Consider the following 15,802-nt stretch of genomic DNA (forward strand, 5'->3'; position numbering starts at 1 on the left):
TAGAATATTAATGGAAAACTATAAGTACTTTAGCGCAATTACCTTGTAGAACAACAAAATAAAGTTCATGCAGAAAGCCATGACCAGGGCGATGTATTTCATGGTGTAAAAGTTCCTGGCCAAGAAACTGACGATTTTCTGCGAGTACTTGCTGAAATCAATTGAGGCAACTGGTGCGGATTCCTCAGCTGGTTTTTGAGCTTCAGTCGCCGCCATCATGGGGATGGCTTGGATCTGTTGAGCGGCAGCTAATTCAACACTATAAATTTTTTTCATAAAATTACATTTAACCCAACCATTATTAGGCTTAACTTTAGGTTACTTTTGAGGGGCTTCCTGAATAGCTAATAATTCCTTGTTCTTCGGTTCACCGTCTAACTGTTGAGGTTGTAGGGGTTTACCATCGCTTGCGTGTCCATCACCGGCTTTCTCAGTTGGCGAACCTTTACTACTATCCTCTTCGCTACCGGGTTCCGTTTCCGAGAAGTCCAAACTGGATTGTGGCGTGATGGTAGGTTGGTTCGGTGTTGGTGCCATATGGTACCTAACTTCGCCACCTTCCTCTTCCTTGGTGATATCGAGTCCGAATGCTTTCATCTTAGGCGCCCCACCGTCTGGCGGTTCCCCTAATGTCCCTATTTCGGCTACTTGCATATTTTCCGGAGCCATTTGTACTTGAGGCATTGGTAACGCTAACATCGGTCTTTTTACTAAGTCTTCCTTCACTACTTGCTCGTCTAAGTTACGGTCCAATGGTTGACCACCCATTAGTAGAATGATGAATTTCAAAAAGGTTCTAAGCGAATGGTAAATGTTAAGTACTCGCGATTAAAATTAGGCTTAAGGTAGTTGAGTTAAATCTTACCTTGTGACGAAATAAACGGACCAAAGGCAATAATAGAAACTGTAAAAGATCATTTTAAAAAAACCGACGATAATTTCCAAAGGTGTTTTTTGACGCAAGTTGCCATATTGTTTCTTGATGTTTGATGGTGTGAAAAGTGACAAAAGAGCGACTGTAGCGTTTTTGATGAACCTAAAACCTTTTTTCACAGGTTCGAACCACGACCTGCACGCGTGCAAATCTTTTCAGTACTTAAGCCTATTTCAAGATGTCCTATGTAAAGAACTTACGGTTTTTCCTCTTCTTCCGCTCCAGGGAACGGATATGGAGCTCGTTCCACGTTTTCTTCCGTGTCCTCCATAGAGATACTGCTGGCGTGTTGCATCTCAAAGATGGCATCCTCGCAGAAATTTACGAATGCCTCCAACTTCTCTTTGTCACCGCCTTCTGTTACGATGCTGTAGAAGAAGGCTCTCTTTGATTCCTGTAACGAAACCATTGGTATAGTACAGTCATATCCGGTGGTTAAAAAGACTTTAAACCAACTTTAATCTGGGGTTTCTCCCATTGGTCAATGGTGGATTCCTTAATTTCGAAGTATACTCGTTCAATTCTTTTGCTACTACCCATGATTTCAATTCTTCCGAGGAATGGTTCGAAGTAGTTCAGGACGCTACTGGCAGTCTCCAAGAAACGGTTCAACCTGGGATCGCTTGGCATGTGTTCCGATAAGTTTGTTAACAATACAGCCAAGTTAAAACCGATGTCTTTAGCGGGATTGTGGAACCGTTCAGTGAATTCTTGGTAATCTATTAAACCATCGTGGTTTGGTTCGCAACAACTCATCAAGTATTGAATCTCTTCTCTGTAATTAATCCAGGAACAAGTCCGGACATCTCGTAATGTTCGACGTATAAGTACCATGAGCTACTTACGGTGTATATATCTTTTGTTGTTCCATGGCTTTCTTGAAATTTTTGGGTGTAATCCAGCCTGTTTTTTTAACGTCGAATTCCTTATAATCAACAAAACATTCGTTATTAATAATTGCGTCAACTTTGAAGCGAGGTTTTAAAGTTGGCAAAAAAACGTTTCGAAAGTGGTTTCAAAGCATAATATTTCATAACAATGCTCTTTTTTTTGCGTGAAGTAAAGTGTAAAACACGTCATATTCATACCTGAAAACTATTGGACGAAGTCAAGCCTTCTAATTTCAAGAACATGTCGAAAAATTTCAGTATCAACTGAACATTTGGTATTTTTTTTGCATTGACAAAAGCACGAAAAAAGATAGTGATAAAAGCCAAAAGAAAGGAATTGTGGGATAGATACAAGCCAGAATTATTTAAAAATACATGTTTCGTGTAAAATATAATAGCACACTGATTTCTGGCAGCGCTAAAATTCTAACATTTTCTTTGTTCTTTATTTTTCTTTTGAAGAATTTGTAAATTTTAAGTGTGTTTTTATGCATAATAAATTTACATAAAAGTGGTTGGAAAAAGTGTGTAATTTAGTGTTTTATCGGAAAAGACTAATGTTATGATTATCTACATGTGTGAAACTGTGTTAAATCTAATCTATGTTATTCAATTCTGGATCCTAAATTATAAAAAATCTAAATCTAATAGGTATTTTTTTTTCATTGGTAATATATTGTTAAAATTTTAGATCATAGTGTTAGTGGTTAAAAAAGTTAAATGCAATTAATAAGATTAGTGTTAATTAAAAAAAGCGTGCAACCCTCATTACAGTGCGAAGAATTAAGCTAAGCACAAAAATAGTGCGCCGAAAAAAGTGTCGAGGTATTTCCAAAAATAAATACGTCAAAAAAGGCCCAAGCGTTTCTATGACAAAAAATTTGTAATTTTCCCCATTTTGGCTCACCGTCACAGATGGACCGTTGAAAACCTGCTCCATCCTCAAGAACATGTTGAAAAATCGTAGAATTCTCTGCGTAGTGTATGACACAAATTGACTTTAAATTGTTTTTCAACCCTCAAAATGGCCGATCGCGGAAAAAAGTTAGTGTTTGAAAGAACAAATAAAAAATAGGCCTAACGTGGTATTTCCAACCAATAATATTCTTAATAAATCTTACACTGCCAGTCAACAGTTATAAATATTGATTTCAAAATCATCACCTCAACATTTGAAGCTGATTCTACCAGAGTATCCACCATCTGTTTACCGATGGTACCGTTCATGACGTTACCTAAGGGGAAAATATCCTTAAGCCGTGGTCTTTAATTAGGCTTAACCGTTAGGCATACCTTCAAGCATGGAAAGCATCATGATAACCATTTCTTTTTGTAAATCGAGAAGTTCCAATAAAAGATCTAATTGACTGGAATTCTTGGATAGTTTGTCTTGCATATGGGCGAATAAGAACATGAAACCGCCCACGGCATCCCAAAGCCTACTGTGGGCTAACGCTTGTTGATTCAGTGAGCAAGGACCCTAAATGTGCCATCAAGTACTTGGAATACAAGGTCCCATAGCTGAAGAATCGTAACACTTACCTGAATGAACTCAGTCAATGTACTGAAAACTTGTTTGGCTACGCCGATGGCCTTGCAGAAATTGTCCTTTCCCTATTAGGGACCACAAAAAAAAACCAATTAGTACTTACCGGATGTTTGAAAACCCTATTTGATCTTACGGGTTGATCAATGACTTCTTTGCTGGAATAATGCCAATAGAAGTCCATGATGGACTCTTGCAGTCTCAATAAGTAATCGACGGTGCTGATAACCACATTGACGGTGGTTGTATTACCCGCTTGCGTTCTTAAGTAATTCTGGAAATCTAAGTTGTGACCCTCACAAAGTAATTGCAAGAATCGGAAAAGAGAGCAAGTGAATTCAGCGTCATGCATGTTCTTCTCTCCGGCTGTTCCTTCCGAACCGACGCCAAGTCCTTCCGCTTTCTGCGTTCTTTCGAAGGCGTCCAAGTCCAGGACGCTAAATGACGCCATCAAACCGGCAATGGACGTAAAGAATCCGACATCTTTCTTCTCTTTCAAGTGTTTCAACATTCTCTGCAGGAAGACATAGACTTAACTGTGCAACTAACTGAGTTAGGCTTAAGTATAATTCCTTACTTGTTGGACATCGATGTTACCGCCTTTTAGGATAGAAATACCCAACTTCAAATTGTTCATAACCATGGGACCTTGAGTTCCTTTGCAAGCGGAGATGTATAAGAGAGTCATCTCGGCGACACCACGATCGGCCAAACGGGACTGCTGGAACAACAGCTTCTGTTTCTCCATTTCTTGTTCCTAAATGAAACGAAAACGAGTGTTAGAACACATCAAGTTGTACGATTGTCAACGGCAACAAATCAAGACACAATGTCGGACTGCCATACCAACATCTTAAACGTTTTCCTTTGTCTTTTCTACGCAGCATTTAAAATTACCCAAAAGTACTTAATAAATCGCGAACTAAATCAGGAACTACTTAACTAAGTTATTACAAGGAGTATGACTAGTTTCTTAAGTACTTACATGAATGGATGGGCCTTCCTCCTCACCACCTTCTTCTTCCTCTTCTTCTTCAGCACCACCGCAACTCTATTTACAATTAAGATGAGGACAATTAACTAGAAATCATCAAAGGAAGGAAATATTCAATACATCCGATCCATACCTTGCTGTAAATATCAGCGTACAACATGTACAGCTCATCCTCTGACATTCCTCCACTGTGTTCCGTGGTGGCGTTACGACAGAAACACAAGACCAATTGCTTCAACGGGTCTGGTTTTTCTTCTTCCTCTTCCTGAGCTATTTGCTTCTCAGCTTCCTCAAAAGTGGTCTGTGAGAGTTAAAAAGAATCAAGTATTTGTCATGATTTTACATCAACCCGCACATCTTACAGTTAAATCTTCAACCAGTTGTTCCTGGTCAGTATTTTCTTCTTCCAACCATAAAGCGCAATAAGTACCCATGAAGATGTTGATGGCACGATGCCTAAAATGATATAGGTTGATCTAGGTAATTAAGTAATTGGGCTTGACGTAAGACAATATTACGCGTTATTAGAGTTTAGTCATTCAAGACGATTACTGGTGATATGTTAGATTACCTGTGGACATTATAAAGTGGTACACTACGTAGGCAAGCAATTGCTGTCCGTTTCTTAGAAGTGGACAGTAACCTTTGCCATGCCCTTCTTGTACGCGGAGGATTATGGGCCTAAAAGAACGGACAAGGAAGGAAAAGGGAACCAAACAATGGACCAAGACATGTATTAGTAATAACACATTACTTCCGGTAACTCTGACTCAAATTCCTGCGAGTTAAAGGTCAAAGTTACCTCAATATCCTTTACTGGACATCAAGCAAACAAAACTGCCAAACACACGCAAATTAAAGTTAATTATTTAATCAATCAAACATGCGATGAACTCAAAATAAAATCTTAGAATTTTTGGGGATTTTCGGGGTTTTGAAGACCCCAAGGTACTGAATACTTTACGCTGATTGGTTGTGGTACGATTACCTGTGCAAACTGTGAAGAGATGTTTGCCGGAAACAGGCAATAACGGCCCGTTTCCGTTGAATGGTCACCACCGTTCGCATTTGACCTTTGCCCTGACCTTGAGGATGGTCAATCTGTCAAACGTAATTGATGAAAAAAAGAAACAAACGAAAGAAAAAATAATACAAAACCGAAACCAAATAAAAATATTTAACCTAATTTACATAATTAGCGCGTGCTATGCAAAATAAGGCGTTTTTAATGCACACTTGATAAATGTAATTGAGATAAATATTTTACCAAATGAAGGCCGTAAAGTACTTTAGCCATGTCTATAATTCTTTCAACAAGTTGGTCAGGTGTGATGTTCGGCGCTATGGCCTTCTTGGTACCTAACTTGCTGTATAAGTAATGTTGCCAGGACATGACGTCAGTAGGGTCAATCTGAAAGATGTTTACGCTTAGTATTCCTCAAGATATGATAGACAGGAGAATATTAAAGCACTTACTCTATCCGGTAAAGTTAATTGAAGTTTGACGTATTCAAATATGTCAGTATCATTAACTTTCTTCAAGAACTTTTCTTTGGCGTGTTGAACTAGTTCCTGTTCGCGTCCGGCGAAGAGATTGAGTCCAACCGGAAGTAGCCTCTTGAGACAAGCGACCATAAGACTGGCGGCCAACTCTTTTTCTTTGTCACGCTGTCTGTCCCTTTTTTTCTTAACTTTCTTGGAAGAAACTACCACGGCTTCGCTAGATTGCGCCGAACTGCGACCTTTACCAGCCGCTGCTGGCATAATCATTGCCAAGTTGTCAATCTCGTGTTGAGATATGTAGTTCGTTTCTTCCCGTCGGAAATACTGAAAGCGGATATCGTGAAGATGACATTTTTTCTTTTTCAAATGAGTATTATATTACTTACTTGAGAACGGGACCAGAGATCAAAGATATGCGCGACGTAATTGTACAGTTTCTCGGCTTCCTTAACGCTCGATTTTAACCAAAGTGCTCTAAAAAAAATAAAATAACGTTAATTATTTCCCGTTAATTAACAGTTATTAATCTTAATTACCTTTGAAGATCAATGTATTTAATTAAAAGGGGATAGAACGCGTAGATATCTCTAACCAAAAGACTAAATTCCTACAATAAAATTGTCGTTACGTTATAGTTAGGAGGACTATACGGTTGGATTATAAACAGAAGTAGATAAAATTACCTCTTGAAGTTCACTTTCAGCTTGCGAAGTATCCTCAGTTGTAGATTTTAAGTAACCTCTCATCATTTCTTCTTTATGAAAAACGGCAATTGCTCGATTGCAAATCTTTTCGGCCAATGGCAAGACTGGTTCGTATAGAAGTTCCTCCGAGGAATTGATAACAATTTGTCCACCGTTTGCGGCGATACTAATCATCCATGGAGAGTTCTCAACACCGACATTATCTCGAACCAGTATCAACAAGTTCTTTAACAAGGTATTTAGGTGTTCGCTCGTAACCATGGTGACGTGGTTTCTGCGAAAAAACATCAACTTTGTAATTCAAAGCGCTCTCCTAATTTTGACGAAAATCGGTAAAAAATTCACATACCCGGAAGTCAGATTGACATTGTCAGGTCCCTGACTCCACCAGAACGGGAGGTAACTGCACAATATCGGCAACATGACGTCAATGATATGAGGTTGTTGAGTGTATTTTCCGCGACTGAGGATAAACTTCTCAACCTTTGACATGAGGTCATCGAGGGTGGGTAGGGAAGACTCTAACTCACTCATGATTGCTGTTTCAAAGGACATAAGTTTAATGAAAAGATCAGTTATGATGCGTGTACGAATTACCTTGAGCTTCTAACGAATGTTCTTCGAGTTTTCCATGAATGCAATATTTATTGTGTTTATTGAGATGGGGTTCGAGAAACGCAACGGGGAAAGTACTTGCAAAAGCGCCCAAACAATTTCCAACAGCGGTTCGATGCCTTGATTGTTAATATATATAAGTACAGCAATATCATAACGCCACGGTAGTGCCACAAGGTAATAATATAATAAGAGGCCATATCAGTCTTTTTTAAATATACTCTAGTTCTGAAATTGGCTTTGTGTAACTTTGATAAACACCCCAATCGAACACTCCCGAGATCAGAACAATATTTCTAAAAACTCAGTCACGACCGAGACGCAGCTTGTTCAACACCGCTTGTCACTTCCCAGCGGTTGTAACATTGTAAATTATACCCTTGTAATTGAATTATTACCTTGTGGTAGTGCACACGCATTTCATACTAGAATATTTCAGATGTAAATAATTTCAATGTTAAATTATTTACATTTGAACAAACGTCATCCGTAAATAATTTCTACATGGATATTAGAGCTAATCTAAGTTAATACTAATGTTAATGGGTAAAAACTCATAGGAACTTAAAAAAGGTTAATTATAATTGTTTATTATTATAATACCTGTCCAACTCTGCCATTACAAAACGCCTAAGTTTTAGGAAAAGAAACATAAAGAAATTTAAATCATAAAATAATTGAAATTAAATAAAATTAAAAACTTTGTAGTCCCACGATAATTAGATGTTGTACTTTACCTGTTGTGATGAAGTTCTTGATTGGTACCCAAGGTGAAGAGGCTGTTTAACATCTTATAACAAGCCACTTGGATATCATGGACTATTTAAAACATTTAATTAATTTATTGTTTAATTAATTTAAATTAAATTGGGGTATAAGAATTACTTACGTAGAATGTCACTTCCAAATTCATTACAGGCCAAATGATCAAAAAGCGTCGTCAAGACAGGTAATAGAACCAACTGTATATAGTTTAAGGACGAGGAAACCTTCATGGATGTCCCCCTGAGGTGACTGTACCGTCCTTGTTGCAAATTTATGACAGTTTGAGCCAATTCCTCAGCGGAGTTGTTGAAAAATGTCAGCATGGAAGTTTTCACAAAGTCGGGACAACTTTTCACCAAAGTTCTGCGAGATAATTGAACAGTGTCCTTGGTATCTTCAAGAATAACTTTGCGACAATATTATATTAACTTACTTGCAATCAGTAGACTTAATCAGGGCTTGAAGACATCTGACGGATATGCGGGCTTCGTTGCCAAAAACGCTGAGTTTAAGTCGAAGTAGTCCGGCTAGACGACAGAAGAGACTGGCAACCATTTCCTTCTCTCGAACGGTTGCCACACCAACGTTGTTAGTCGCCGTAGCAGTTCCCAAGAAAAACCCACGGTTGGCAGGGAAATATTTTTCCATTAAAGGAAGAACAACCTGTTAATAGATAGAGATAAATATGGATACTGACCACATTGTCAACACTCTCTCGACGGCCGGCCCTTCAACCAACTTACCTTGCTGAAAAACTTGACATCTCTACTTGACTGTTTAAAACTCGATCGTCTACTGAAGTTTGCGCTTGGCTTAAGAACTTTCATGCTAATGGCTGCGATGTCCAGATACTGCAACAACTTTTCCAACAAGGACAAAGCGAACCTTTTCTCTCCACCTCCGGCTACGGAAGCGCGTTCCTGGTTCATATCGTCGCTATGTTGTTGTTTCTTGGTATCCCTAGAATTGGTCGGACCATCAGGGGTGGCTCTTTAAGAGTCCAAGGAATTGTGGCACAGGCCATGAAAAATATTTCGGGGTATAAACGTGAACACGTGAGAGAAAGGTGTGCAAATGGGCGCAAAAATTATGTTGAACCCGCAAAAAATTGGCGCGAAATGTACAAAAAGATTTGATAAGTACATATAGAGAATAAGGCCGGGTTTAAGAGAATTTTTAAGACGTACAGAAAAGGGAATTTTAAAAGAAACGAAACATTTGTTTTTATACCCAAAATATGTTACGGTGTCGAAATTGAATCTACGTTTCGACTTCATTAAATAATTAAGAAAAAGTTTTATACTTGTAAACTCGGTATCCTTCGTATTGCATAAATTTTAGAAGCTCTTGGGATCTTTCCCTGTTTTTACGTTTCTCCTTGTCCGTAAGTAAGTCATAAGGGACCAATTGAGGGTGAATTCCACCTCCAACGGCCTCTAATTCCTCCATCATCTTCTTGGCCCAATTATCATGAGCGTTCTCCGCCAGGCGTTCAGCCATATTCTAAATCAGTCCATAACAAGTACCTTAAGACAAAGTACTTAGGGATAAAGGATGATGAGGATCTTACTTGTAATTCCTTTCCAAGTGTCAAGGTTGACATATCGACGGGATGAGGGCTGTAGCTATGTGGAGACGCGCTCGAATGGGACTGAGATGGTGGGATAGCCGGTCTTCCGGCTTCGCTGAAATCAAGATGCCAACCGAGAGCCAAAAGTGCCTTAAGGGACTCTCTGATTGGATCTTGGTATCGTTCTCTTTCCTGAATGGTCGTCGGTTACAATTAGTTTCAGTATTATCTTACCCGAATTCAAAACCTTACCCAATCTTGCAATGAAGAGTATGGTTTTAATCTGGGATGGTTTTTACGTTCGTCGCTCCAGTATTCGCCATACGTCCATCCATTTTCAAACTAGAACATTGTATCATTGTAACGCAACGTTAAGCCAAATTTTTACGATTAATCTTACCTTTCTACTCGCCCAAGCATCGTGGTAATGCTCGGCGAATTTTTGAACCACTACATTCAATTCTTGCGTCAAATTTATTCTGTAATCAATTAACCAAATTAGTCTTTAGTTGTTGAGGATTTTCAACACACAGCACACTTACCCTCCAGTATGTACTGGTTCGGGAACATAAGGTCCGTCAGTTGGCCCGGCTTGCTTGTACCATTCTTCATCAACACCAGTTGGCATTGAATAATCGGGTGGCAACGAGCAAGCGATAGCCGTCAGACAGGGTAACGACTTGTTGAAGAGATCAGGGTCGTACTCCATTTTTGACAAAGAATCGAAGATATTGGTGAATAACAACATGGTCAGACGTTTCTCTTCCTCGGAAGCGGCACCGTAACTTCCTTGACCACCAGGATGGCAGTAATATCTCGCGCAGCGTTCGTAATGTAGGGTTAATAACTGCGATGATAAAATATTAATTTTACTTTATTTTGGAGATTTTAATTAAGAAAAACTTACTCTTAATGCGACAGTGGTATATTCGGTGATAACAGAAACATCAACAGTCAATTTTCTCAAAAGTCTTAGCAGCATTCCAGGTTGCATTTCACTGTCAATGACAGTTCAAGGTCATTACCTCTATTTTTATTTGAGTCGATAATTTGACCTACTGAGTAAGAGCGACCAGGAAATCGGAAACTTTCTCACGCTGCCCTTTCGTAAGAATTTTGACTTTTGAGAGCCTGTAGACGGTGTGAAGGGTGGCGTCCAGCAAATTCGAGTAATTGTCCGCGTCGGCGAAGTAATTGCAGTACTGGATCAGAATAGGCAAGATGGAATTGCCGATATAACGATTTAAAGCGAGCGACATGTCACTTTCAGTTCCATCTCTCTGTAAATTACAAAAGTTAGGCATAATTACGATGCTTTTTTTAATAATTAGAATTAGCAACCTTTGGCGGGAAATAATTTTTATTGTTATGAATATGATATTTCGTGAATATTTAGGCTTAATCACTTTTTGTCGTGTATCATAAGTGCTTTTGTGAGTTTTCCTGAAGATTTAATTTTCGCAATGATGATGGATTTTCAGCTAAGATTTTGGCCTAATTTAATTTAGATTTTGGCCTATAACGTACCCTTTCTAACATGGTAGCCGCTCTTAGATCCGGAAGGAATCCATTTTCCAATAACCGGAAGAAGGTTTCCTGATTCTCGATTCCGTAAACTCGCTCCAAGAAAAGAACAATTGATTGTTTGTGATTTGGCAACAAACCAGTTGGCAGATCACTTTTCACTTCTCCTACAAAAATCCCACAAAAATTCAAACCAAAATTGAATAAACGTAGTTAAAAAATACAAGCGGTATGAAATTCTTTCCTTCATCAAGTTAAAAAATACCAAAGAATTTCATATAATTACATTAAACTAGTAAAAATAGAATCAATCATGCTCGAAACTCAGCCAGCGCAATATTTTATCCAAGCTTATAGGCGCAAAACAAAGCGAATTGCAGATAGAAAACGAACGCATCCCGTCGTAAACCTATAGTGTGAACGCAACTTTATAGTTGTCTATTAAAATTGCAGTTTTTTGCATTCAAAAGCGCACGGCAAATCAGCGTATTTAAGTAAGCACCCGAAGTTTTTTTTTCCTAGATACCTATCAACTGTATTATAATCTGACCGATATTTTTGAAACCAAAAATTTTGGGGGACATCTATAAATAATTATGATCAAAAATATCTAGAACATCTTTACACATTTTGAAATCGTTTTGAATTTTCCTACCTGGTGATATAACAACTCCTGGTTTTGCTTTGATTTTAACAAATTAAGATAAAAAAGTTAATTACAAAAATTACTTTGTTCTCTGTATCAAAAAAAATTTTGATTCTTTTTTCTCTCTCTTTTCTATTTTAATTATTTTAGGGTTAGGTTATTTAGAGTCACATCTATATTCTACATTTGCATATCTTGCCTAATATCTATCGAATATCGTACCTGGTGAAAATATACCTTGTCCGGGCAGACCTACAGTCGCAATTGAATAAAATTTAGGCCATGGTGTCATGGTGGCATAATTCATACAAATACCAACAACATAAATGGTGCTGTATTCAAACGCGGTTAAGTTTTTCCTCTCAAAAATGGACCCCCAAAATGTATTAATTTCGATAAAATGGTATAATTCTCTCCCAGGGCTATCGGAAATTGACCTTTAGTTTAGTATTCAAGGGCGTGATGACCCGCGTATCGTTAGTTTTATTGAATTTTATCATTTCATCATCATGACCTTGACCTTGATGGTAAATTTCCATAAAACCCCGGGTAAAGAGATGAAATAAAAGTGAACTCACCATTTTTGCCAATCTGCGGATTCTGTAGGTTAAACCTTAAACTAAGAACGCCTTCCAAGTCTTCCAGAGGTACGAGTGACCTCAAAATAGCTCTGGCTCTGATGCAATCGTTTTTGCCTTGAGCGATGGTGGCCTGTTCGGGCGCGCAACGTCCCAGGACATCGACTAAAGTGCAGTAAAAATTGAGTACGGCCGCTCCCATATCTATGTAATCTTCGTCCTCTTCAGCGTCCGCGTTAGCCGGGGCGACGTTGTCCTTCTCAGCCTGTATCCTCTCGGACATCTTAATGGCGTCCTTGATGGCTGTGAAGAGACCTTGACCCTCGCCCCTCAAAGCGGGTCCCAAACATTCTGGACGTCGAATCAGAAGACGGATAACCAGGTTCGCGTTCTCTTCAACACTCTCACCGTTCACCCAAACGCAGAAACGTAAAAAGTCCAAGTATCGTTCACCCTCGACCGGGTCCCAACCGATATCGGGGTAACCACGGTCGATTAGTTCTTGACTCGATTGCAAACCGCACCTGGATAGGTAGATGGCGATTTTCTCGAGGTACTGTTCCCTCAAAGCCAAAGCTAATTCTGTGTTCTCCATTAGAGACGAATACGCCACGTCAATAGGTGTGGATCCTCTCAAAGAGGGTCGTGCTGTTCATAAAGGTTTATAAAGATCAAACGTCAGGATATAAAAGTAAATGAAGAAAAATACTTACAAAGCAAGATGTTGCTGTTCTCCAGCAAGAAAAGCAAATGATCAAACATAGCTTTCTGGTTTTGCCTGCTTGTTCTGCAGAAATAACACAGGAAACGACAGCATGCTACCACCATTTCGTGAGATGTGTCCTGTTGCAAAATATAGTCCCTGGAGTTTTACCCCAAAAATGAAACCGGGAATGAAAATCTTACCTTATCAGCAGTTTCAGCAGCTTGGCCAGGGCTCGTGGGTGAAGTAACTGCAGCGGCGGGAGCGGCTGGTTGGGCTGCTGATTGAGTTTGAGATCTTTTACCCAAAGTATTTATCATGACGGCCATGACGTTCTCGTGTACTCGAAGGATTCGAATTAAATCAGGATGTTGAAAGAAAACACGATTGTTAACCATGGCCCTGTTAACGGACACAAACTCATTAAAAACATAGTTCTATCATATTCTTTATAAGTATGGATCGAAAGGTGAAAAGACTTACCATAAACTGACTCTCATGATTTCCTCTTCCTCGGGTCCCATTTGCACGGGTAAAAGAGCTCGAACTTTTCCTAACTGTCTTAATAGAAGAACAACGTCGTTCTTACTTTTACTACTTATAACGTAGGTGTTTTGAAGCGCGTTAATTAGCTCCCCAACTCCGTTGAAAGTACGGAGTAGGAGATTAAACATTTCCCGAATCAGGTCCGGGTTCTCCAAGTAGACTTCTTCGGCCCATTTAACGATTGTGGTTCGAATCTTCTTGATGAAGATGTCCTCGCATCGTGGTTTGCATTCTTCTTTAACCTCAACTACTTCCTCGTTATGTTGACGGACAATCTTGACGATGGACATGATGCGTTGCGACCAAGGTTTCTTGGGTTCTTTCTCAAGTTTAGCTTCCGGACTTTCCTCCTCTTCTTCGCCACCTTCGGCGTGTTTCAATTTGACCGTCATATCCCCGTGAAAACCGTTAAGTAGTTCCCGGAGCGTATCTCCGCAAGGGCACTGGTCAGCGTTCTCTTCTTCAAGGTTCTTGAAGGACAGAATGGACCTCATTTGTTCCTTCGGAGAACAACGGAATTCTCTGGTTTTCTTAGCAGCACTAGCCGCCGGGAGGTCAGATTGTTTGATTTCGATGTAACGTCTAAGCTGGTCCTATATTTGTTATTGTTGACAAAGAGGTCATCATGATATGAAGTACAAATGGAATCTTGAGAATTTTAATTACATTTTGCAATTCAGCAACAAAATCGTCGCAAAATGCAACAGAGGCTTCGACGCGATGTCTCAGCTGCAAATCTAGAAGATGGTGGAGTACATGGCACAATTCCAGCTTGACTCCCTCGTCCAGGGACATCTGCATTAAACCTTTAGCTTTTGGATCAGCCTCTGTTTTAAATAAAAAAAATATTAAGGACATCTTTAAACCCTAACTCTGACGTCATGATTCTTACCAGGGTCAAAATCCAAATCCCAGGTTTCAACGTCAATGAGCATAAGTAACCATTCCAAGTCTTCATCTTCCATTAAACCAACTAACAACAACTTATCCGCTAACTTTAACAAAGGTCTAGATGCGAGGTTTAGTTTAAATTAATCTCTGATTAATTTTATTTAGTAAAATTTGAACTTACACGAAAAGATTTTCGGCAGTTCCACCAATAGGATCCCGATTAGGCCTATTTCCTTTTTTGACAGCGTCAGCTAAAGCTTCCATTACAAATTGTTTCAAGACATCCATGGAGAAAATTGGAGTGCTCAGATTTTTAATTGATTCGATCTTTTCTCTACGGATTTAAGATAGAGTAGGCTTAGCAATATCTATAATAGGCATTTAAATATAATTAGGCTTACTGGACTTCAGTCATGGTCATTTCCGGTCTAATTGAGACGCAAGCGAGCGCGGATAAACTATGAGCGCTATTCGGGTCTTCGTACAATGCTCTGATTTCTGTTCCCAATGGTACGATAAATTCTGTTTGCGTCAAGCTCCTGTAAATCAATAAACCATGACGTAAATAAAGTACGTCATACATACGATGGACAAAACGTCATACATACCTGGCGTAGGCGTGAAATTCCAAGTGCAGCGCGATAAGTAAATCGGTGAAAGCGATACGCAAAGGTCCGGACATGTACTCCGATTGAATCGCGTACAATAATTGCTTCTCGTCGACGTGCGAGCATATTAAGTGAGCCACCCTGTGGTTACCTTGGAAGCACAGCGCTCCGTACAGAGCCAAAGTTGAAGCGTGGAAAATGAGCAATTTTTCGTGCTCAATTAACTCCAAACAGTCCATACAACGATCCTCTTCCGGAATATGAACGGCCAACATGGATACCGCGTCTTCGCATAGCATACTCCAACCTCTTATATCGGACAACTTCAAGGCGTGAGGTTTCAACGACGTGTTAGGAACTCTGGCCCATTGGTACGGTTGAAGACATTGGACTTTAAGCCTCGGAGGACATTGAGGTATCAAATGTTTGTCGGTAATGTGCAAAAGTGCCGCGGACAAGGGGAGTGTGGTAGGAGTGCGCCCAAGTTCGAATTGGAGGACTTCTTTACTAGTGGCTTCGAAGAAAACTGCCGGAAATAGTTTAGTTCCCGGTTCCATCTTGAAGGTATGATTGGTTGGTTTGCCATCAGCCGTGAATGAAATTACACCCGTGGCTATATCGACGTGGCAACCGACAAACATTCCTTGGTTAGAGTTCCGGGATGAGGAATCACCCTCAGTTACTTCACCGTAGAGTTGACCCGCGCAAATCATATAGCAATTTTGCCTCTCCAAACTGTAGTATCAGGAGCAAATATTGTTTAGAGTGCAACCTCAAAAAAAATG

General features: G+C 39.5%; 1 protein-coding gene across 1 annotated transcript in view; it reads right to left on the minus strand.

The window, feature by feature from the left end:
• The window catches only part of RyR (Ryanodine receptor), a 33,156-nt gene that overhangs the window by 2,903 nt on the left and 14,451 nt on the right, over positions 1–15,802 (minus strand). Inside the window, exons 25-69 of the mRNA XM_089839559.1 lie at positions 15,018–15,752; positions 14,811–14,948; positions 14,591–14,743; positions 14,411–14,526; positions 14,185–14,345; positions 13,456–14,111; positions 13,176–13,374; positions 12,983–13,112; positions 12,270–12,917; positions 11,049–11,212; positions 10,581–10,801; positions 10,429–10,519; positions 10,064–10,368; positions 9,922–10,000; positions 9,774–9,863; positions 9,522–9,713; positions 9,255–9,454; positions 8,695–8,911; positions 8,385–8,614; positions 8,076–8,314; positions 7,924–8,005; positions 7,790–7,816; positions 7,169–7,305; positions 6,921–7,110; positions 6,551–6,845; positions 6,404–6,474; positions 6,254–6,341; positions 5,841–6,191; positions 5,632–5,775; positions 5,353–5,465; positions 4,727–4,820; positions 4,498–4,665; positions 4,356–4,421; positions 3,948–4,127; positions 3,507–3,884; positions 3,367–3,438; positions 3,118–3,304; positions 2,989–3,059; positions 2,023–2,088; positions 1,780–1,859; positions 1,391–1,709; positions 1,135–1,328; positions 866–1,069; positions 323–796; positions 43–259 (exon numbers count right to left, since the gene is read on the minus strand). Coding sequence (XP_089695685.1) covers positions 43–259; positions 323–796; positions 866–1,069; positions 1,135–1,328; positions 1,391–1,709; positions 1,780–1,859; positions 2,023–2,088; positions 2,989–3,059; positions 3,118–3,304; positions 3,367–3,438; positions 3,507–3,884; positions 3,948–4,127; positions 4,356–4,421; positions 4,498–4,665; positions 4,727–4,820; positions 5,353–5,465; positions 5,632–5,775; positions 5,841–6,191; positions 6,254–6,341; positions 6,404–6,474; positions 6,551–6,845; positions 6,921–7,110; positions 7,169–7,305; positions 7,790–7,816; positions 7,924–8,005; positions 8,076–8,314; positions 8,385–8,614; positions 8,695–8,911; positions 9,255–9,454; positions 9,522–9,713; positions 9,774–9,863; positions 9,922–10,000; positions 10,064–10,368; positions 10,429–10,519; positions 10,581–10,801; positions 11,049–11,212; positions 12,270–12,917; positions 12,983–13,112; positions 13,176–13,374; positions 13,456–14,111; positions 14,185–14,345; positions 14,411–14,526; positions 14,591–14,743; positions 14,811–14,948; positions 15,018–15,752 — 9,232 coding nt within the window. The remainder of the gene's footprint in view (positions 1–42; positions 260–322; positions 797–865; positions 1,070–1,134; positions 1,329–1,390; positions 1,710–1,779; positions 1,860–2,022; positions 2,089–2,988; positions 3,060–3,117; positions 3,305–3,366; positions 3,439–3,506; positions 3,885–3,947; positions 4,128–4,355; positions 4,422–4,497; positions 4,666–4,726; positions 4,821–5,352; positions 5,466–5,631; positions 5,776–5,840; positions 6,192–6,253; positions 6,342–6,403; positions 6,475–6,550; positions 6,846–6,920; positions 7,111–7,168; positions 7,306–7,789; positions 7,817–7,923; positions 8,006–8,075; positions 8,315–8,384; positions 8,615–8,694; positions 8,912–9,254; positions 9,455–9,521; positions 9,714–9,773; positions 9,864–9,921; positions 10,001–10,063; positions 10,369–10,428; positions 10,520–10,580; positions 10,802–11,048; positions 11,213–12,269; positions 12,918–12,982; positions 13,113–13,175; positions 13,375–13,455; positions 14,112–14,184; positions 14,346–14,410; positions 14,527–14,590; positions 14,744–14,810; positions 14,949–15,017; positions 15,753–15,802) is intronic.

This window comes from Phalangium opilio, unplaced genomic scaffold, assembly GCF_054372755.1.
Source record: "Phalangium opilio isolate 3A_F unplaced genomic scaffold, DU_Popi_V2 ptg000048l_1, whole genome shotgun sequence".
NCBI lineage: Eukaryota > Metazoa > Arthropoda > Arachnida > Opiliones > Phalangiidae > Phalangium > Phalangium opilio.